Below are 21,659 nucleotides of genomic sequence, written 5' to 3' on the forward strand. Positions count from 1 at the left end.
TGTGTGTGTGTGTGATGCGTGTGCTGTAACTTAATTAACCAGACTGAGAGGTTTGAAGCTATGCAAAGGTCAAATCCAAGCACATATCTTTGCTTTCTTTGCCCTTTGGGCTGAGGAGGATATCGAGCAGCAGACAGAAGAAACAGGAACAGTACATGCAGGATTGTCGTATACATTTGCTTCTGTAGCTCACGGTTATCATGTGTCTATTCAAATGTATTTAAATGAGCAGTAGAGAAATAATAGACAGGTGTTACCAAGATATATGCAAGGATATATACAATGGGATGGGGAGCTGTATTATATATTATTATGGACTGAGCAGAGAGATTTTGAACAGACTTAATATTGTCACCCCCCAAAGCAAGCTTTGGGGGGTGTTGCTGATCAGCTCATAGGTTCAGCAGTATGTGAAGTGAAATCAGTCCACACTGAGATATTCCAAATCAACATATATAGGGTGTATTAATCCCAGATGGGGAATTTGGGGATATTATTTTCTAGTTAGAAAAAGGTTCTGAAGCTCCCATGGCTATGGAATGACGGGTCAATAATGTTTCACACTTTGAGCGTGCATACTGCATTACAGTCAAGACAACCCCTGACTGACAGCGTCACAAGCCAACCACCGAATAATCCCGGTTCTGTAACAACAACTCGCCTTCCTCCCACCTCCCGCCCCTCAGTGCTGCCCCCTGTGTTGGTGCCGAGGAACAGCGAGTTCAACGCCAAGCACACCATGCTGCCGCGCTTCCGCAACCCGCTGCAGCAGAACGAGCCGCACATGCCCCAGAACGCCACCTTCCCAGAGTCCTTCGCCCCCCAGCAGCAGCAGCAGCAGCAGCAGCAGCAGCCCAATCCCGTCCAGCCGTTCCCCCACTCGCCCGGGAACAGCTACCCCAACTCGCCGGGCAGCGGCAGCAGCAGTGCCACCTTCCCTCACTCCCCCAGCAGCACGGACCCCGGCAGCCCCTTCCAGATGCCAGGTATAGGACTCCCCCCCCCACCCCCTCCACGACTGGACCACACCATTACTGCTTACACTAAACACCAAATCACTTTGCTTTCTCTGTTCGGAACTTGGTTTGCATTGGGGCAAAAGGGTTAAAGGTTACAGTGCATTTACGACATCGGAGGCGTTGTGTGTCTCACGTGTCGTAAATGCACTGTAACCTTAAACCCTTTGACCCTACGAGTGCCAGACGACAAACAAGTGCAAGTTAAAAGCATTGTGAGGCATCCGTGTCATTTCTACTGTTTCTCTCCCCGACACAGAGACCCCACCCCCAGCCTACATGCCCCCTGAAGAGCAGATGACTCAGGACTGCCCCCAGCCAATGGACACCAACCTACTGGCTCCGCCCCTTCCTGTGGAGAGCAACAACAGGCCAGGTGAGTCCTATCTAAAGCCACTGTTTATGGACCATATAAACTGATAGTGATGTCTGTGTTATCATACTGCGCAGTGCTGTCAGTGCCCTCATTATGAAAGTCAAACAATTTCAAAGACTTTATGAGAACGCCAAAAATAACTGTACCAATAGAAAATGATCTCATATGAAATGTAGTGGTCTCTATGATTACCGGACGTGTGAAGAGAGGTGGGGGGGGGGGGGGGGGGGTTGCTAATGCTTCTTACACTAGGTGCTGTCTCATTTGTGGGCCCTCTGGGGATGGTTGAAAGCCTGGGCCAATTAGGAACGAGTCTCCTAGCAGTATTTTTTACGAGTCCTTGTAACGAGCAGGTCCTCTCCGCTGGCGGTAACGACGTGGAGCTCGTTAAGGATCAGCTTGGCTAATTACCTACAACCGCTAGCCGTTAAACGCACGCTGATAATTGCTGCTGTCGGGGCTTTTGCGGTCTCCTCTTAGCGCGGCTTCGTAAATACTCCCTCTACACCACGGTCATGTATTCGCCGTTTCACAAGGTTTCAGTGTTTGTGTTTTTTTGTTGTTGTGTGGACTACTACTTCTGATGATTGCTGAGAAACAGAAGGGGAAATAAATCCAACATATTCGACCTATGGACTGAAATGAATAAATAATCACATTAATTTCTCATCACATCTAATATCCGCATTGAAGCGTTCAACAAATACACAAAATACAGACACGCACACGCAAAATCAGTCTCATATGTCATCGAGCGTGTGCCATTGGTATTTCACAAATTGTTAGATTTACGTCTTTGTTTTGCGGCCCACACCTGGCCCACAGCAGCTGGCTGTGTGTCTGGAGGTTCAGCTTCTAGAAAACACCAGGATCATCTGGAGCAACAGCTGCAGCAGTGACTCGCCCAATGACAGGGGTGGATGAAATGCAGAGTGGGAGTTGAGCGGGGAGAGAGAGAGAGAGAGAGAGAGAGAGAGAGAGAGAGAGAGAGAGAGAGAGAGAGAGAGAGAGAGAGAGACAGAGGAACAGAGTGATAGAGGGTGTTTGTGTGAAGTTTCTTCCCTTAAAGCTGCATCCTGTACCAGGGGGACACACACATCGTTCTCCATTGTTGGAGGGGGTTAAGGGGTGGAGGGGTGGGCTTGTAGTCCTGGGAACAGGCAGACAACAAACACCTGCCTACCACGCTGCAGAGTAAGTTCAGGGAGAAGTATTGGTGTAGATAGACAGAAATATCTCCCCCCCCCCCCCCCCCCCCCACCGCCCCGTGGGAGTGATTGGTGGAGGTCAGGTGGCCCTGGCTCGGCCCAGAATCCCAGGCCCACAGAGAGTGCCATGTGGCTGGCAGCCTCTGTATGCCTGGGGGGTGGATGGGTGGTGGCTGGGTGCTGGGTAATTAAAGCCAGGCTCACAGACCTCAAGCAACCTGAAGGAGGGGGTGCTCTGGGATTTGACTTTTGCGTGGATTTAGAAGCTTTCAAATGTACACAGCGCCCGTGTGTGTGTGTGTGTGTCTCTCTCTCTCTCTCTGTTAATGTGTGTTAATGTTGGTGTGAGTGTGTGTGTGTGTGTGGGTGTGCGTGCGTGTGCATGTGTGTGCATGTGGATGTGTGTGTCCCTCAATGATGGTGTGTGGGTGGGTGTGTGTGTGTGTGTGTGCATTTGTGTGTGTCCCTCAATTATTGTGTACGCGCGTGTGTGTGTGTGTGTGCGTGCGAGCATTAGTGCGCCATCTGCGTCTCCCTCCCCTCTCACCGCCTCCCTGTGCTCCCCCCCTCCCCCCACCCCCCCCACCCCCCCCACCCCCGCAGACGTCCAGCCCGTGGCCTACGAGGAGCCCAAGCACTGGTGCTCCATCGTCTACTACGAGCTCAACAACCGCGTAGGGGAGGCCTTCCAGGCGTCCTCCACCAGCGTGCTGGTGGACGGCTTCACCGACCCGTCCAACAACCGCAACCGCTTCTGCCTCGGCCTGCTGTCCAACGTCAACCGCAACTCCACCATCGAGAACACCCGGCGGCACATCGGCAAAGGTCAGCGTGGGCGATCTGCACCCTGGGGAGCGCCCGGGGGGGGGGCCGGGGAGACCCCCAGATCATCAGCCCTGTCTGCTGATGTTAGGGATGGCATTAGGCATTTTGCTTTTGACAGACCCGTTAACCGGTAACTAACGGTAATGCGAAATGATGTGAAATGCAAGAAATTGGCGTTTTCCTTTTAGTTCGGCCCTCCATTGACTCAGTGAGCTTTGGCGCTGCACTTCGAAGCACCTGGGTGCTTGTTCTTAATGTGGTACAACATAATGCTAGTAGGCTATTACTAGTAAACTGAAGAGAAGCGTCACACAATTGACATTTAACTTGGTTGCCTTTCTGGAGGGAATGTTCCCGCACCAAGCTTTGTTAAGCGCCCTTCATTGTTTACCTCAGACTGCTAGCTAGCGAAGCCCTGTATATGAATATTAACCGACATCGAAACCGGTCAAAATGATTCTTGGCGGTTAGCCAATTGACCGTTGCCATCCCTAGGTGATACGTGTGTGGCAGTCATTACGGGCAATAACCACACGCTGAGGAGGCTTATGGAGCGGGTGATTTGGGAGAGCCACCTTACCTGTATGTGAGGTTCCATTATTAGGTTTATTGAAGAGCATGAGAGACGGGGTGGGAGAGAGGTGACAGAGGTGACACAACTGGAAGTTCCACATCCTTGGATTTCATAATAATTTCATACCTACCTGACAACTATTGCACAACAGCTAATGGGATAGCTCAGTCCATGGGTGGAGCTGGTGATCATGTCACGCATGCGATGTCCTCGCCAGGAACACATTCTAACATATTTTGAAACGGCAGTTGTGAATAGGTGCTTCACTCGAGAGAGGAGGTGTGGTCCATTGCACAAGTTATGTCCTCAACTGACACCTGGCCCAGAAGAGCAATCACTGTTTTAAAAAAGAGGGAGGGTCGAAATTGGTAGTCATTTAGTATTAGTATAGAAATGTAGTATGTATTGATTGAGCACATGTGTTTATCCAAAGGGACTCACAGTGAATTCAGATACGTCATCAACATACCCATCATATGTCATTAGGGGTTGTGAATCTTGCACTGCAGACAAGGCGGGTTTAACCTGACCTTTAACCCTTTTGGCTGGGAGTCCAACAGCCAGACACACACTACACTTTCCTGAACCTTATATCTGATTGTTCTAGGAAACTTGACTACTTTGTAGTTATATAGTTGCTCCAATATTGATTGTATGCTGTGATTGATTTTAGATTGTGCTGAAGCTCACTTGGAGCAATTTGGCGAAAGTGTTGAAAATTGTCCAACATCCAATAAAGGCAAATCTTGCTCCAACGTCTCAACTCGTTCCCACGCCCCACGACAGAGTACACATCCATACGCAGATACAAGAAGGTCACTAAAACACTGCCACAGAGTAAAAAGTACAAACAGCGGTGCAATAAAAAACCTGAACATGAATCCAGATCTACCTCCACCAACGCTTCACCTCCCTCTTTCCTCCCCCCCCTCCCCCTCCAGGTGTGCACCTGTACTACGTGGGCGGGGAGGTGTACGCCGAGTGCCTGAGTGACAGCAGCATCTTCGTCCAGAGCAGGAATTGCAACTACCACCACGGCTTCCATCCCACCACCGTGTGCAAGATCCCCAGCGGCTGCAGCCTGAAGATCTTCAACAACCAGGAGTTTGCAGAGCTGCTGGCCCAGTCCGTCAACCACGGCTTCGAGGCCGTCTACGAGCTCACCAAGATGTGCACCATACGCATGAGCTTTGTCAAGGTGGGTGTGTGTGTGTGTGTGTGTGTGTTTCTGTAGGTGTGTGTGTGTGTGTTTGTTTGAGTGATTCCGGCTAGGTGAGTATTTGAGTGTGTGTGTGTATGTGTGTGTGTGTGTGAGTGTGTGTGTGTGTGTATGTGTGTGTTTGTGTGAGTGTGTACGACCATGAGAGTGTTTGTGTGTGTGTTTGCCTGTTGCGTGTGCATGCATGTATGTATGTGCCCGTATGTGTTTGTCTGAGTGCATAGGGCCATATTTGTCACGTCTCTGTGCGTACATTCAAGCCTTTGCCGAATGGCTTCCTCAATATTTCCCCACGTTTCTCACGCCGTTGTCGCTTCAGGGCTGGGGTGCAGAGTACCACCGGCAGGACGTCACGAGCACACCCTGCTGGATAGAGATCCACCTGCACGGCCCCCTGCAGTGGCTGGACAAGGTGCTCACCCAGATGGGCTCGCCCCACAACCCCATCTCCTCCGTCTCTTAGACCCGTCCGTCACACTGCCTTAGCTATGACTTTTTTCGAAAACCCCAGCAATTATTATTATGTTTGTTTGTCTATGTTTATTTTTTTGGGTTCAAGTTGGAAGAAAAAAAAAAAAAAAAAGATGACAAATTTAAAATAGCAATGAGATGGTCCTTCACAGCGATGCGCTTTAGGCTAACATAACTCTTAGGTGATTGGTAACGATTCTGGCGCTTTAAAACACTACTAGTGATCTAGGGCCAGCAAGGGAGGTGGGGTGGGTTGGGGTAGTTTTACTTGAAGGAGGGTCTGAATTGGGCACATTCGCAGTCTGGGAGAGGGGTGGGGAGGGGGTGGGGGAGGGCGGGGGGGTAAAGAGTGTGAGGGTAATACAACTGGAAGATACTTGATCTTTGTGACCAACTGTAATAATTCAGACAACATCACAACATTTCACGTCATGCAGGTATCCTCCCTGATCTCGCTCTCACAGTCTATTGTTCCTCTAGGCATACGTACAGCAGTGGTTCCCCCTCACAATCCCGATGCAGACTTAGAGACGCTCCGCATACAACAGGGCCATAGGGGGAAGTGTCCTTTACTCAAGGTTCTCCGAGGTTCTGGGTTTACATAACATGAACATAAGGACAGATCAAAAGGTAGCATTGAGTAGCACTCCCGAGCTTTTGAACCATGCTGGCGCGGCGGTGGGTATGACCACCGTCATTGAGTAATTCATTGTTGTACAAATTTTCTTATTTTTTGGGACTATTGTCGATCGTCCCTCGTTTGGTCTAGTGTGCGGCCCGTCCATGGTTTTACCGAGTTGCATTATGGGATAGTTACGCGACATTCCAGATCACCAAAATCAATCAAAAGTGAATTAGCTAGATCTAAATCTGCTGCCTGACTGCAGTGGTGTGGGCCTGGTGTGTACTGAAAGATGTGTATGAACTAAGCAGCGGGAGGTACACGGTAGTGAAGTTAATGTTTCAGATAATCATGGCCATATTTCTGTCAGACACACAATTTCTAAACACACCAGGATGCAGAGAGTTGGGTGGGTGCGCACTAAGTGTGCGCTGTGGATCAGGGTCTTTCAAAGTAAATGAACCGAAAGAAGTCACAAAGAGAAGGAGATGATATAGCAGACATCTAGAGGGGGGAGGATCCACTCGGAGGTAAGTGACAGAATTGATCAGTGAGTGAGGGTGGGGTATAGCAATACAACGACATCCAAGAAATGAACATTTAAATATCTCTCCCCTTTTTGTGTGTTACACTCCTGTTCAATTTAGGATTTAGGTGAATCTACCATGGGTTTAGATTCATTCGTCAATAGAGTATGTGCTGTGCAGTCTGGCTTTTTTTTTTTCTGCAAGAAAGCCTAGTTTGGTTAGTGTCCGTGTTACACATTTAATGCTGGAAGCTGTACGGGGGGGCAGCTAGCCGGGGGGACGTGCCATTCAAGCTCTCTCTCCCTCCCTCTGTCCTCAGCACTCTAAATTGCTGCAGCAGGACTTCAATCTTGTCCAACACAGGTTCACATGGGGAGGAAGGGTGATACCCTGGTTCAGCTACATTCTCCCATTACATTGACTCAGCAAAAAAAAATTGCTAAAAAGGAAAGAGACAGTTGTGGAGGAATCGTTTTGCCTGAGCATCTTTTTTTTATTTGTTCATTGAGAAGGTAGCTATCACTTACTGATGCTTGTAATATGATTTTTGTTTTTTAAATAGATATTTTGAATCTCGACTGTTTTATGCTTTGAGCGTCCATTTTTGCTATCAAACTGTTATATTCTTTATATCTTTTTTTGTATTTTGAAAAAAAAATGTGTTGGTTGTTTTATTTGTCTGCACTTTCACAAATTGCGTCTTTGTTTGATTCTGTTTTTGCTCAGTCCAACTCCCAGAAAAGCAGTTTTATTCCATGAATATCAAGTCTCTACTGGAAGATTCAATAAAAAAATTCATTACTTGCTACTCTTTCCGTTTCATTACTTCCTGGTTTGTTTGTGGAATTTAAATTATGGAAATTTAAATTATGGCTATTGGGTATGTTGTTTTAGGTGGGGAATTTGCACAGGACTTTTTACGACATGTCTCATAAGTAAATGATGCTCAAACATTTTCCAAACTGACTAAGAAAATTATGCTTATTTGTGTAAATAGTGGGCATGTGCATGACTTGTTTGTGTTTTTGGGTACCTGCGTGTGTGTGTGTGTGTGCGTGTTTGTGAGTGGAGGATGTCCCAGAAGACGTGCAGACCCAGTAACTGTGTCTGGATTTTAATGCCGGTCTCCTAATTCGAAGATATAACCAACACTTGGCAGTGTCGTATTTAACGAGTGATACACATCTAAATTAGAAGACATGTTTATTTTGCTATGCTAAAACTGTGGGGTATGTTTAATCAGGGCCAACTAACGATTCATGTCAATATAATCTTTTAACAAAAAAACATAAACATCAAATTTTACACACACACAAAAAAAAAAGCTGTTAGAGGCGCTATCTGAACAAAATAACACGGAGATTAAAGTATCATTAGAGGATCGTTCCACTCGCCCATCCTGAAATCCACGTCGAAAACATGGTATTTGCTGCCCCCTGTTGACCAATACACCTGCTTTAAATAAAATCTTTAAATTATCCAAATTAGTGAGGACATTGTAAATGTCCAAATTTGTTAAAATATTACATCTGGAATGCGTAGCTATATAATGACCATACGGTGATATGATGTGTATGTTGATAATAATAACTGTATGGGAACGCCATACAGCTGACCGGGGATTGGATAGGAGGACGCGCCTCGCGTCACAGGAAGAAGGAAGTCAAGGGAAAAGTTGCAGGAGGAGGTCAGTGAGGACCATGTTAGATGTTTTGTAATCACTTCAAATGTACCCTATATCTTAACATCAAGGCCAGGCGATGCATCGCTTGGTAAAGTACATTCCCATTTCTAAACGGTGTTTTACTATGTTTTACTTCCAATGGGTAGTAGTCCTACCTATGTTATATGTTATAATGGGAAAAGAGGACAAACATTGGAATAGGTCTGACAACTCATGGATAAACAACTCTGACAAGTCAATATATGTTATTAACATGACCTCCCACCCACACTCAAAGGAGTTTCCACCTGTAATGCATATATGCTTTTGTAATTGTCTGTTTTCATTGTGTTTTAATAGATGTAGGACCATCATGGGACGGTCCAGTACACTCGCCGGCTGCCTGGCAGCCCTTCCCCGTCTCCTCAGTTTCCCTCAAAGCACTCGGATTCACTACCCTAACCACGGACTCTCCACCCGGTCTCACGTCGGCTATCAGTCGAGGTGTGACAATCCTTGGCGGACCGGGCAGCACGTTCGATGTGTAAGCATCGACGCCGCTTTCAGGCAGCACATACAGGACCTGAGCGCCGCCGAAAACAGGCTCCTGAATAAAATGTACGAAGGGCTGATAGGGGGTCAACGGGCGTCTCTGGCGGAGTCGATCACTCTGGTGGAGACGCAACATCCGAGGAAGAAGGAGCTGGCCCAGGTGCTGCTGCAGAGGGTGCTGGCCTACAGGGAGGAGCAGGAGAAGAGTAACGGAGGAAAACCGGAAGCCTTCCGAGTAGGTCTGTGGCTGGGGGTTACTTCTGTTTTGGTGTACACTTCTCGGATCTGAGAAATAAATTGACGTTTTGTATTATTTATTCTATTCTATCAGGAGCATGTTTTAACATATGCAAAATGCATTATGTTGTAATCAAATCTTGTGTGAAACCTAATGACCAAACAATTCCATGGTTACATGACTCTGTGTGGTGATGATCGATGTTGAGCTCAGCGTCATGCTGGCTACGTCCGTAGGTCTCTCTGGACCTCCAGGAGCTGGGAAGTCGACCTTCATCGAGGTGGTGGGGAAGATGCTGACGGGGCGGGGAAACAAGGTGTCTGTGCTGGCTGTGGACCCCTCCTCCTGCACCACAGGAGGTACTGTGAGGACATCTTCACAGACCGCGTGGGTCCCATGAGGAGATGGGAGGTGTATTGTTGGTGTGACGTTTCTCTTCCACTTCATTGTCACAATGTAAATCTGAATTTCAGTATTTTCCACTTTATTATGCTGTTTTAGTTTTAACAATTTCTCTAACCTAATTTCCCTCACACGATTACAACAGTATTATATTTGATTTGTTTTAGCATGTTTTATTTCCCAAAGACTTTTACGTTAGGGACTCGATAAGTTCATTATCTTTAATTCCCCATTAACTATCCCCCTTTTCTTTTACCACCAACGTTGTTCCCCAAGGATAGATTGACGCTGTATTCTTCTGCTAATTCACCAACGACCCTTGACCTCCCTGCAGGGTCCTTGATGGGGGACAAGACCCGCATGACGGAGCTGTCCCGGGACATGCAGGCCTTCATCAGGCCCTCGCCGGCCTCCGGGACACTAGGGGGCGTCACCAGGACCACCAACGAGGCCATCGTGCTCTGTGAAGGGGCCGGGTACGACACAGTGCTGGTGGAGACCGTAGGTGAGATCCCCCACTTCCCACTTCTGCTCCTTTTGTAGTGGATCTGTTTTCAAGGAGAAACTCACTTACTCGGATCATCGTTCATTTGTTGGCTAGACTTTCTGGACATACTGGGTGGCTATAACTTTGATCATCCTATTTAATTTTTTGTCATTTAGGAAATAATTGTATTCAAAGAGTGAATATATTCAGATACATGTCATTAAGGAGTAGGTAGCAGGGTAGGGTGTTTTGCTCATGTGTGCAGCCAGAAGCTGTCCTTATCCGTTTGTTTGATACGTTATGTTGTATGCTCTCTCTCTGGGTTGGTTTACAGGTGTGGGTCAGTCTGAGTTTGCTGTGGCTGATATGGTGGACATGTTTGTGTTGCTGATTCCACCAGCAGGGGGCGATGAACTCCAGGTCAGTCTTCAGAGATACACATGAAGCTGAGATTGACTGTTTATAGTGTGTTAACTAACACACTATCACATTTTAACCGATACCTCCATGTAGTAGTCTATTTAAAATTTAAGAAGCGTGTTTTAGAGTACCGAAAACCAATATATATATACCAATATAGATGAAATAAATAGATTTTTCAAGAAATCGTAGTATTCATGTCATTTCTCCTTTTAAAGTGACACCAAACTGTCCTGGACTTGGTTTGATCAGATAACTGTCGGGCCGTCTTTCCAAAGACAGACTTCACCTGTAAACGTGTTTATCCATGATGAGGTGTGAGCTCCACCAATACCATGTCTCACTGGCACGTCTCCCCGCTGTCAGGGCATCAAGCGGGGCATCATCGAGATGGCAGACTTGGTGGTGGTCACCAAGTCAGACGGAGACCTGGTGGTCCCGGCGCGGAGGATCGCAACCGAGTACACCAGCGCCCTCAAACTGCTGCGCAAGAAGTCCAAGACCTGGAGCCCCAAGGTAGAGTGAGGTTAGAGCTAGGTGTGTGTGTGTGTGTGTGTGTGTGCGTGTGCGTGTGCGCGTGCAACCAAAGCATACAATCTAAATTAGAGCAACTACACAAAAAACAAGAGGAATAACAACAAAAACGAAGTAAAAAAAAAAAGCACTAGATATGCACACACAATTGACCCGACAAGAAACCCCAGAGCTGTAGAGTTGTGGTGGGGTTGTTGGGTTGTGAGCGTGGTTAGTGATGAGGTCATAGCATTCTTCCCTGTGTTGTTGTTGAGGCAGTGCTGCAGTCTGTCCCATGAGCCCCTGCATCCCACCCCCCTCCCCCCCCACCACGTCCCCCCTCTTTTGTCTCCCTGGCCTCTCCCATGCGACATCCGCCCACCTGGCCAGCTGCCAACCACAGACATGCACACACATGCACAGACAGGCAGATACACTCTTGCCCGCCCCCTCCCTCCCTCCCTCCCTCCCTCCCTCCCGCCCACCTCTGTGCTACCGCAGCTCTGAATGCTGGACTGCTGTGTCATGTGTTTTGCCAATCAGGGGACCACCCAGTGAGATGAAGGCCTGTTTCATTTGTCTTTGCCTCCATCTCTCTCTTGCCTTCTCCCTCTATCCTCCTCCCTTATACTTTACTTCACTTCCTGCAGGCTCTATCATCCTTATGCCTATCCTTATTCTCCCTACCTGGTAGGATTCCAGCCAACCTCAATTGTCTCCTCCTCCTCCTCCATTTTCCAAACATGGTTGAGAGGCCTGTAGGGATCATAATCCACTGACGTCTTACGCGGAACCGTTTGAAAACCCTCAGGACACCTTTAGACTCCTCTCTTTTCTTAGATGTAGCTGAGAGATGAGTGATTTGGCTGTGATTGGTCCATGCGTTGCGTTGACGTGGAACCATAAACAGCACTTTATGTGTCTCAGACTGTGTCTCTTTGGTGGACGGGTGTTTCCTGACTGTGTGTGTGTGTGTGTGTGCGTGTCCCGCAGGTGATGCGGGTCTCCTCTGAGACAGGCGAGGGCATCCCGGAGCTGTGGGCCATGATGGAGGCGTTCCGGGACGCGGTGCTGAGCAGCGGGGAGCTGCAGGCCCGGCGGCGGGCCCAGCAGAAGGTGTGGATGTGGAGCCTGATCCAGGAGAACGTCCTGAGGCACTTCCGGGAGCACCCCGCCGTGCGGAGGGAGCTCCCCCGCCTGGAGGACAGCGTCACCAGGGGGGCCATGTCCCCGGGCCTGGCCGCCGACCTGCTCCTCAAAGCCTTCTCCTCCTCCTCCTCTTCGTCATAGCCATCATCATGGGCAACAGACTACACCACAATGTGATTGGGGTGTTCAAGCGCCCTGTGATTTCAGACGCAACACCAGAACTAAAGCCGGTGTATTCAGTGTGTGTGAATTATATTAACCATGCAGTGTTGTTACATGACACACAAGCACAGTGGAAAGGTGTCAATGGTGTGCATTATTGAGTGTAAAATTATATCTTTTATTGAGATTGTTTCCTAATGGGTGTCGTTCTAAACATGGGGAAAGTGCTGGGAGGAATAAAGATGAAGACATTTTACAATGTCAGGGTCACGGCTGTAACTTTCTAGGACATGTGTTCGTCGCCCCGAGCCCTGGTGGATTTACAGTTCCCGTCCAATGTGAGATGGTGATCTGTAACCAATGAGGGGATGGTTGACCTCAATACCTGCCCAGCAACAGAGACTTGAGACACTACATCTTTGACCTGATTTTGACAATGCGGAGAGACAAGGAAGACTTGTTCTGCAGGGATAGCCACACGCTGATGCTAATCCCGCCGTACCACAATGAACTGGAGAATAAGAGTCTGTGGATGTGAATGGGACACCTTGAAAAAGCAGAGCATAATAAACACGGGCCATTTTGGTTTGGTCACAAACAGGTGCTCTATAAAATCTTTGGGTGTATGTTTTAGTTAATCAAAACCAAAAGGTACAGTTTTCTTTTGGAAAACAATGTTTGACTGGTAATAATTGAATAAATCAGCTGTTTAATTACTTTTTTGCTAAACTGACCTCATTTTTATTCTGATTTATTGATTCTGCTTGTCTTAAGGTACTTTAAATATCACTTTCTGTTTTAGATGGACTGATAATGACTACAGGGCACAATTACAATTTCATCCTCGGTAGAAAAGTTCAGTTCTGGCAGAATTTCTCTAATACGCAAGTTAATATGGCAACCACTAGAGGTCTCCCAAATTCAACATTATTCCAGTCGTTCATTATCCTAATGGCCATCTTATTTAGAGCCAGCCACTCCGCCCACTCCCCCCATTATCCATAATCTCCAACACAGGCGATCTCTATTGTGTCCGTCCAGGCTTCATGTCACAGAGGCCGCAACAGACGCATCTGCCAACCTCCCGTAAAAATACCGTAAAGTTACACACACGCACACACGCACACGCACGCACGCACGCACACACACACACACACACACACACACACACACACACACACACAGAAGCACACTGGCTGCATAGGAGGGACGACGCACCGTGAATGCAGATGGATTCATTATGTCTAAGTAGCACCGTTCTCCTCCATCAAGCTGACACACACTCAGACACATTGTAAAGATCTGGCTTCGCAGCGGGAACAACCAGTTCTGGCCAGTTCTTTTACACACACACACACACACACACACACACACACACACACACACACACACACAGGAGATGCGTGCGCACGGATGCACGCACGCACGCACGCACACACACACACACACACACACACACACACACACACACACAGGAGACGCGCGCGCACGGATGCACGCACGCACGCACACACACACACACACACACACACACACACACACACACACGCACACGCACACGCACACGCAGTCCAGTGTAAACACGTATCGCGGTTTCGGGGAAGATGAAGTGAAGTGCTGCTCGGTGGCTTGAGCCCAGCTCCAGCACCGTCCGTCCACATGTGTTCAGCATTTGGCGGGATCTGCTGAATGTAAGCAGGGGAGAGACACCAGCTCTTTGATCAGCGTCAAAGAATGTCCGTGTTTAGCTGAATGGGGGGTCGTTTTTATTGACTCTGGGTATCTCCCTGTCAACATTTTAATGTTAAAAATAGATTGGGTGTGTAGGCTACAATACAAACCAACCAACCAACAAACAAACAAACGATGTTCTCATCTATATACCGCAAGTAGCCAACGTTTCCCGCCCTTGGGAAAGCCCCTTAAGGACCGGACAATGCGCCGTAAATAAACCTGCCATTGCCATAGTCGACCGTGCGACTTCGATGTTGGCTGTTGACAGTTTTGTGTGTCGACCTATGGTGTCGCCTGACGTGTCTGGTTGGACAAGAGAGTGATGGAGGTTTTAAGACATGGGTCAATGCTGCCCTGCTGCTATCCTGACCGCGTTGTGACCGCGTGTTTGTTGTGCAGTGGCGGCTCCAGACATTTTTGACGGGGTGACCGTGACCCCAGCTGATATTTTTTTGGAAGGGGGGCACATCTGCTTGAATAGACTTTTCATACAAATAATGCGTTCTTTAAAAGTATAACCATAACACATTACTGTGCATTAAAATGGTAGCCAATATCACCAAGTGGGGCTATCATCAGAAATTAAACATTGTGAATCTATTACGCATGTCAGAATTCCTTACGGTATTTCGATTTTATAATCGAAAACTAGGTAGACATCAAGTGATGGATTTCACTCTCTTGCCTTCTCCCCCTATCATCCTCCCTTATACTTTTCTTCACTTTCTACTGGCTCTACCCCCCCCCCCCCCCCTGTCTTTTCATGGTACCCCCTCTCCAATTCTTAATATAGCCTACTCATGGTAGATATGAGCCCTCAACTTAAGCCCTCTATTTTAGTGTTAACAACCCCCCTTCACTTATAGAATCTCCTCAACCTCATCACTGAATATTTTACTATCACCATTTGCTCGTTTACTTTCATAACCAACCAAGTTACCTTTACTCCTTGATGTGAAGGTAACACATCTCCCTATCACAGCATTTTATTTTTAGTTGAACCCAGGTTCCTTGTGGTGTCTACCTACTGCCCCTCAGAGGCCAGTCCCAGCTATTACAACTCAATCAAACATAATCACCAACTAACACCATACAATATATTCAAGCGTCTCTCTACGTACTGATAGTGGCTTGACGTGACAATACACACAGTAGGTAAGTGTGTTTTTGCGCCATGTTCTCTGTTCCTTTGTTGTCTCTTACATCTGAACATGTCTGAAGACACCTGAAAATAATAGGCTACATTAATAATACTACACACTCACAGAAATATTTAACCCTAACTTTTAAGATTTATGGAAAATTATTACATGACAAAGTTCCATTTGATTATTTTTTAATATTTTGAACATCAACCTATAAACCGTTACATGATGTATATGCATCAGTGTAATAAAGCCTATTCATTTGAAATGCATATTCACCAGGTTTATGTATTCAGTATTAATATAATTTATTTAATTTAAATGCACATTAATCCGATTATGTATTCAGAATACATTAAGTATATTTGTTTGAATTACATAGCAATTAGGTTACCTATTCAAGATGAATAATGTGTATGTGTTTGAAATACATACTAATTAAGCTTAAATTCAATCAAAATGCATTAGATTTATGTATTTTTATGATTAATATCCAATGATTTTTTTCTATTAGGTTACCTATTCAAGATGATTAATGTGTATGTGTTTGAAATACATAACAATTAAGCTTACATTCAAACAAAATTAGATTTGTGATTAATATCCAATGAATTTTTCTATTTTCCATTCAACAATATCTCAATGATGTATACAATCAGCCCACCTTCTTGAGTCAACTAATTTATTAACAATAAAGCAAACCTCTTCTCTTCACCCAGACACAGGCAGACACAGTACTCAGCAGGTAGTGTAGCTCTTCAACCAAGTCATCTACTACTGTAGATGGAACATGAAAAATGTTTTCTAACTTCAATAGAACAGAGGCAAGTTAGGAAGTTTAAACAAAGTTTTAACTCATCACTTCATCTCTTTCAGGTTGTGAACGTACAACAACACTATACGGTTATCGGTATGGCCGTTCTCTTCCTGTACTTCCTCCTCCCATCCCCGCCCCACCCCACCCCAAAAAAAGAGTCACCTGAGCAATTTGAGTTTCAGTGCTCGTACTTTGGGGGAAAGCTTGGACGATTCCAGGTCCATCAGGATCTTCTGGTAAACTTCAAATGTATTCTTCAAGCTTTTTGGATAGCTTAGATTAAGTGCGTAGATCAACCCATAAAGCATCACGCACGCATGGTTGATACTCTCGAGGTTGTGGAGAACTTCGACCCCTTCTAGGACCACACCGACATCTGCTAAGCGTCCACCAGGACCATCAGGATCATCACCCTCAGCTCGAACGGTGTAGATTGCCATGGTTGTCCCTGCAACGTCTGCCTCGGCCTCACTGCATTCGTTTCAATACGTTTCAATGCAAAGTGAACGTAGAGACGCGAATCGGGCGAAATTTTTTGTCGCCGAAAACCGCGACAGAGCGCGAGACAGCGTGAGACAGCCAATCAGCGTTCACTCCCTGTGGGTAACGTGGGTGAAGTAACGTAAAACAGCCAATCAGCGTTCAACCGGCTGGGCCGACCGTTCCCTGCACTCCGCAGTGAACCGCAGCTTGGAGGAGAAAGTGATTGTTGCCGTATAATATATAAATATCTATATTATATAAACATATATATAATATCACGGCACAAAGCGGTGTGCGCCTCCGGATTATATTATTAACCCATAAACAACGGGCATTCCGACGTCTCTCCCTCTTCCACAACAGGTAGAGACACGCAATGGTGGTTATCTCGGCCATGGTTGATGAGAATGAATTGGCATAAAGCACCGTTGGCGGGCAAAAGACGTTGTCAGACAAAATTCGCTGCGCGACAAGTTCGCCTGACGTAGCACACATAACTGCACAGCGACAGATTATGATTTGTCGCCTGTTCGCGCGAACAGGCGAAACGTGTGTCTTTTGGTGTGAACACACAGTAAAAGCCTGGAAAACAAAACGTCAAAAAGTTACATTATGTATAAATGGAGTTGAGTATGATAAAAAGTGGTGTTTGAGCATTGTTGATCACAATGAGGGTCGCGTTAAAGAATCTCAATGACATTTTTATGACAGTGTTTGTGGGTACTTGGTGCCATAAAGAACGGCATGTTGTGTCACATTGCTTAAAAGTTAATTAAAAGTTACTCTTAATCCTTTAATTTAGTGAATTTGTAATGGTGCACATGAAACAGAGAGTAACTTACATATTCATAGGTTAGTTTTGCTCTGAGGGTAAGATTCTGTGCTTCTTTAAGACGTAATGATTTCCGGGGAGACAGAAGAGACTGCACTTTATCCAAAGAAGCCTTTGACCTACCACAATCAAAAAATGAAGTCAACAAAACATCCCAAATTAAAATGTAAAAAAATAAAAAATACAGGACCAGAGGGGTATTCCATCAATCAGGCTAAGCGCAAAGCTGGTCTAAATTATGCAAATGAAATAAGTCAATGAATTGCTATCTATTATTACTGTGGCTATTTTTTCAACACATTTTTACACAAATCTATGTACTATCGCGTAATCAGGAATCAGCGGCTGGGTGAATGGTCTAGCACTTCCCCTGTGATAGGCGCGACCCGAGTTCGCGTCCAGAGTATTTCATAGTATTCTTGGCGTTGGCTTCATTTTGTAATTCCCTTTATTAATTTTATTAATTCCCTAGTTAAGAATATTCAAAGAAATTGAAAATAAATGGCATGAAAAGTTATTTGATTTCTCTAGTAATCCTTCCTATATTACTAATTGCGTGGGGATAGAACCCCGGACGACTGGGTGCAAGTCCGACATGTTAACTCGAGACTATCTCCCTGCTTTCAAATCCATGGTCAATATTAAATTAAAATATGTTACGCTTAATACTACTTACGCATTCAACAGATTGCCGATTGCATTTTTGTGCCAGGCAGCCTCCCTGTTTCTATTAATGGTTACGGTGTTCCCTTTTTGAGTTATTATATGCTTGTACTCCTCATAGACCTCCACAAGCAGCTTCTGTTCGCTGCTGGAAAAGATCCCGCTCGGTCCTTTTCGGACATTTGATCCATGATTCGACATTTACGGTTATGGGCTGGTTACATATCTCGTGAACTTGCGTAATCCAGGATAACGTTAGCCTGGCTTGAACTAACCTGAGCAAGGCGCAGCTGAACTGCGTTGATGGAACGGCTTAAGCCTCAAGTGGAAGTTGGCGCTAGTTCTAACCAGGCTTAATCAACTAAGCGTCGCTTTCGTTAGCGACTTTGATGGAATACTCCTCAGGAACACATTTTATTTAGAGATCTGTGAAGTAAATGAAAACATTCTCATAAGTAACCAATATCTGAAAGAGCCAAATAACAAACTGTTCTTTGATACAAGGTAGGGGAGAAAGGACAGTAGGAAAGAGGCAAACCTCTTCTGTCCACCCCCCACTCCCTCACTCCTACCCTCCACCATCTCTCCTCACCTCCTCTCTCCTAATCTCCTCTCATAGGGTAAGGTTTACTCCTCCCTCCTATCCAACCCTCTCCAAACCCCTCTTGTGCTGTCCTCCCTCTCTCCTAACCTCCTTCTGTTTCCTGTTAGGAAATAGAAGGAACTAACCTTTCCCTATCCTGACCTTCTCTCCCCTAACCCATCAACCCTTGAAAATGCCCCCTTCTAGAATAAGTTCCAACAGCCAAAACAAAACAAAGTATCCTTACTACTACACTGTTTTATGACTTACCTCTTGACATCCGGCTTTGGGTTTACCGACTGCCTCAGATCCTCAGCTGCCTTTTGACAGAGAAAAACAATAATTATCCCATTATTTCTCTCCATGGATATCAGCCTTAATTACACTACAAGGTATGGTGGTAGGTGACAAGGTAAGGAGGAAGACATGAATGGCATTTTCTTTGTAAACTACATTGTAGAAAAAAAAGCCCTACTTTTACAACTTTTAAAAATCACATGCTTTATATATGTGTGAAGTTACACTGTGGTAGGAGGTAACACACAATAAAGCTATATGTGTGATGCGTGTAGGAGACAGAGAGGGAGAAGACCAGGGGAGAGAGAAAAAGCAGGACAGATAGACAAAGAAGACAGAGAGAGAGAGGGAGACAGCCAGACACAGAAAGAGGGAGGGGGAGAGACAGAAAGGAGAGAGTAGGGGGAGACAGACAAAGTGTGATAGGATAGAGAGAGAGGGGGGGAGAGAGACCACTTGATCAGTCTTGTGTTGGTTAGAGTTCCAGTCAACATGTCCATTTACTGTCAATAACTTCCAGGAAGACAAGAAGGCTTCCCTCTCTCTGATGTTCTCAAGGAGTTCATAAGCAGACAGTCCACAACATGAATCCTAGTGAAACACACAGACACACACAGGAGATTCAAGCTGGTCAGAATCAAGAATCAACCTGACAAAATCTGAAAGGCCTTTCTTACTAATTTTTACTAACATTTCCATTTTTACTAACACACTACTTACTAACATTTCCAAAACAGGTGTCAATTACATAACTGCTGCTTTATGAGAACTATCAAGTTTCTGTGTCCTCACCTTCTTGTTTGGGGCAGAACTGTCATCAGTGGCATATTGGATGACCCTTAACCTCAGGCTCCTCCGGACCATGTGGATTGACTTCCTACAAGTGACAGCACTACCACCATTGCCTTGATGGAATTTCTTACTCAAAACAACAACCCATTGGACTCAATGACAAACTATTGGTGGTCAAGGTCAATGTGACCTAATATCCATCCCATTCTCATGAACGCCACATGTTATCAGGCACATCTGGAGGGAAATGAATTACATCTGGCACAAAGGACAGAAGGATGACATACTTACCACGTATTCTTTGACCAGTGTGTCCAAGTCTTCATTGAGGTAGATACTCAGACAGCTCAGCACACAATCATGCCTCATGTTGATGTCTTCACTCTGAAACAAATCAGTCATCTCTCTCTCTCTCTCTCTCCTAATCAGACACTCAGATCGGTCAAACAAAGACCGAAGACCGAAGACCAAAGACCGAAGTCTATAGGCTTGACAGATTTACAAGCCAAAATCTCAGAGGTTGAGCAGACTCGTACGGAAATTAAGGTAAAATATTAACAATTGGTTCCTTTGACAGCTACTTATTAATATCAATTTTGGTTAATTCGCCTTCACTTGACTTCACATTATATGCATAATGAAAAGTATTATGTACGAACTGGAAGTAAATAAACCAACCCACTTAGAAGACCATGAAGAAACATCTCCCCATTATTCCAATCCAGTCCTGAGATGAGATAGGGGGGCGGGGGGGGGGGTGTTGTGTTGTGTGTGTTCATATAAACCCACAGAATTCAGGCTGACAAGACCAACAGCTGTTGGTAGCGGTAACCGTGTCGCTCTACTGCTTGCGTTTCCCTTTCCTCTGTTTGATGGTGAAGAGGTTCCCGTCGGCGGGGTACATGTCTGCGCCGCCGCCTTTAGATGACCTCTTCTTCTTCCCGCCGGCCCTCTACCCCTTCTCCTTCCCCGCCCCACGGCCGCCGTACAGCTGCTGCGGGGGGTAGGACTTGCGCTTGAAGGGAGACGTGCGCGGCTCCATCGCCGCCGCTCCCCAGTTCAGCCGGTTGGGGTTCTTCTTGTTCCTGTTCCTGTTCCTGCTCTTCTTCGCCGCCTTCTCTTCCCAGCCCCAGGGGAAGCACTCCTCCTCATAGAACGTGCGTTTCTGTGGTGTGGCGGCGCCGGCGGTGGTGGAAGAGGAGGACGAGGAGGGCGGAGCCTTGGTGGCGGGGACGTCACACTTGGGCTTCCACTGGTTGGCGGCGCTGCTGAGGGGCGTCGGCTTCAGCTTGGCGGACATCTTGGTCTTGAAGACGACGGCCGGCCGGCGGGGTGTGGTCTGGTCCGGGCCGGCCTCGCCGAAGCGGGTGTGGGTGGGGGTGGAGCTGGAGCCGGGCGTGGGGACCCTGGCGGAGGAGGGGCGGGTGTTGGCGTTCTCCTGCTGCCGGTGGTGGTTCTTCTTCTTGTAGTCGTGGTAGTGGCTGGTCCTCTGCCCCTTCTTCGGTGGTCCCGGGGCGGCAGGGGGGTTTGGGTGTGGTGCCGAGCAGACCGGCTTCCTCAAGTTCTGGACGGGGGGGAAAAGTAAATAAAATCACAACGTTATTCAGTGGCATTCTAAAACTAGTGGGGTCAGGGTGCTGTGTGTCAGAGGAGAAGAGAGAGACAGAGCTTACCTTTGACCTTCCACTTCACCCTGTGCTCCCTCTGGTTGAAGTCGACGGGAGTGTCATAGTGGTTGATGAAGGGCGTGCTGGGGTAGGTCCCATTATACATCCGACGCTGTGTACATGCCTGAGACACACACAACACACACACACACACACACCTATTACTGATCTTGCAAAAAGGGCACACACTTGCTATATTTTTTGATAATATTATACTTTAGA

At 46.6% G+C, this 21,659-nt stretch overlaps 2 protein-coding genes and 1 pseudogene across 4 annotated transcripts in view; 2 read left to right on the plus strand and 1 right to left on the minus strand.

The window, feature by feature from the left end:
• smad1 (SMAD family member 1) overlaps positions 1-5,954 on the plus strand; it is a 17,195-nt gene extending 11,241 nt beyond the window's left edge. The window contains exons 3-7 of the mRNA XM_084465564.1: positions 687-986; positions 1,276-1,392; positions 3,204-3,425; positions 4,941-5,197; positions 5,538-5,954. Coding sequence (XP_084321690.1) covers positions 687-986; positions 1,276-1,392; positions 3,204-3,425; positions 4,941-5,197; positions 5,538-5,681 — 1,040 coding nt within the window. The 3' untranslated portion in view covers positions 5,682-5,954. The remainder of the gene's footprint in view (positions 1-686; positions 987-1,275; positions 1,393-3,203; positions 3,426-4,940; positions 5,198-5,537) is intronic.
• A 2,552-nt stretch (positions 5,955-8,506) lies between these two features.
• Positions 8,507-13,134, plus strand: mmaa (metabolism of cobalamin associated A). 2 transcript variants are annotated; one of them, XM_084465300.1, is made up of 7 exons: positions 8,507-8,525; positions 8,862-9,292; positions 9,528-9,650; positions 10,028-10,198; positions 10,515-10,600; positions 10,967-11,116; positions 12,107-13,134. In XM_084465300.1, exons 2-7 carry the CDS (start codon positions 8,875-8,877, stop codon positions 12,401-12,403), a joined length of 1,245 nt encoding a protein of 414 aa, XP_084321426.1. In that variant the 5' UTR covers positions 8,507-8,525; positions 8,862-8,874; the 3' UTR covers positions 12,404-13,134. The 2 variants fall into 2 exon arrangements, with proteins under 2 accessions (XP_084321426.1, XP_084321427.1); XM_084465301.1 differs by having other exon boundaries at positions 8,525-8,610.
• A 3,144-nt stretch (positions 13,135-16,278) lies between these two features.
• Positions 16,279-20,172, minus strand: LOC311341045 (annotated as a pseudogene). Its single transcript has 6 exons — positions 20,062-20,172; positions 19,771-19,855; positions 19,483-19,569; positions 18,952-19,001; positions 17,446-17,554; positions 16,279-16,628 (listed from the first exon to the last, which is right to left on the minus strand). The product of its transcript is annotated as an uncharacterized misc_RNA (transcript).
• Between the last annotated feature and the right edge of the window lie 1,487 nt (positions 20,173-21,659).

The sequence above is a fragment of the Micromesistius poutassou genome (assembly GCF_964030765.1).
Source record: "Micromesistius poutassou genome assembly, chromosome: 3".
Classification (NCBI taxonomy): Eukaryota; Metazoa; Chordata; class Actinopteri; order Gadiformes; family Gadidae; genus Micromesistius; species Micromesistius poutassou.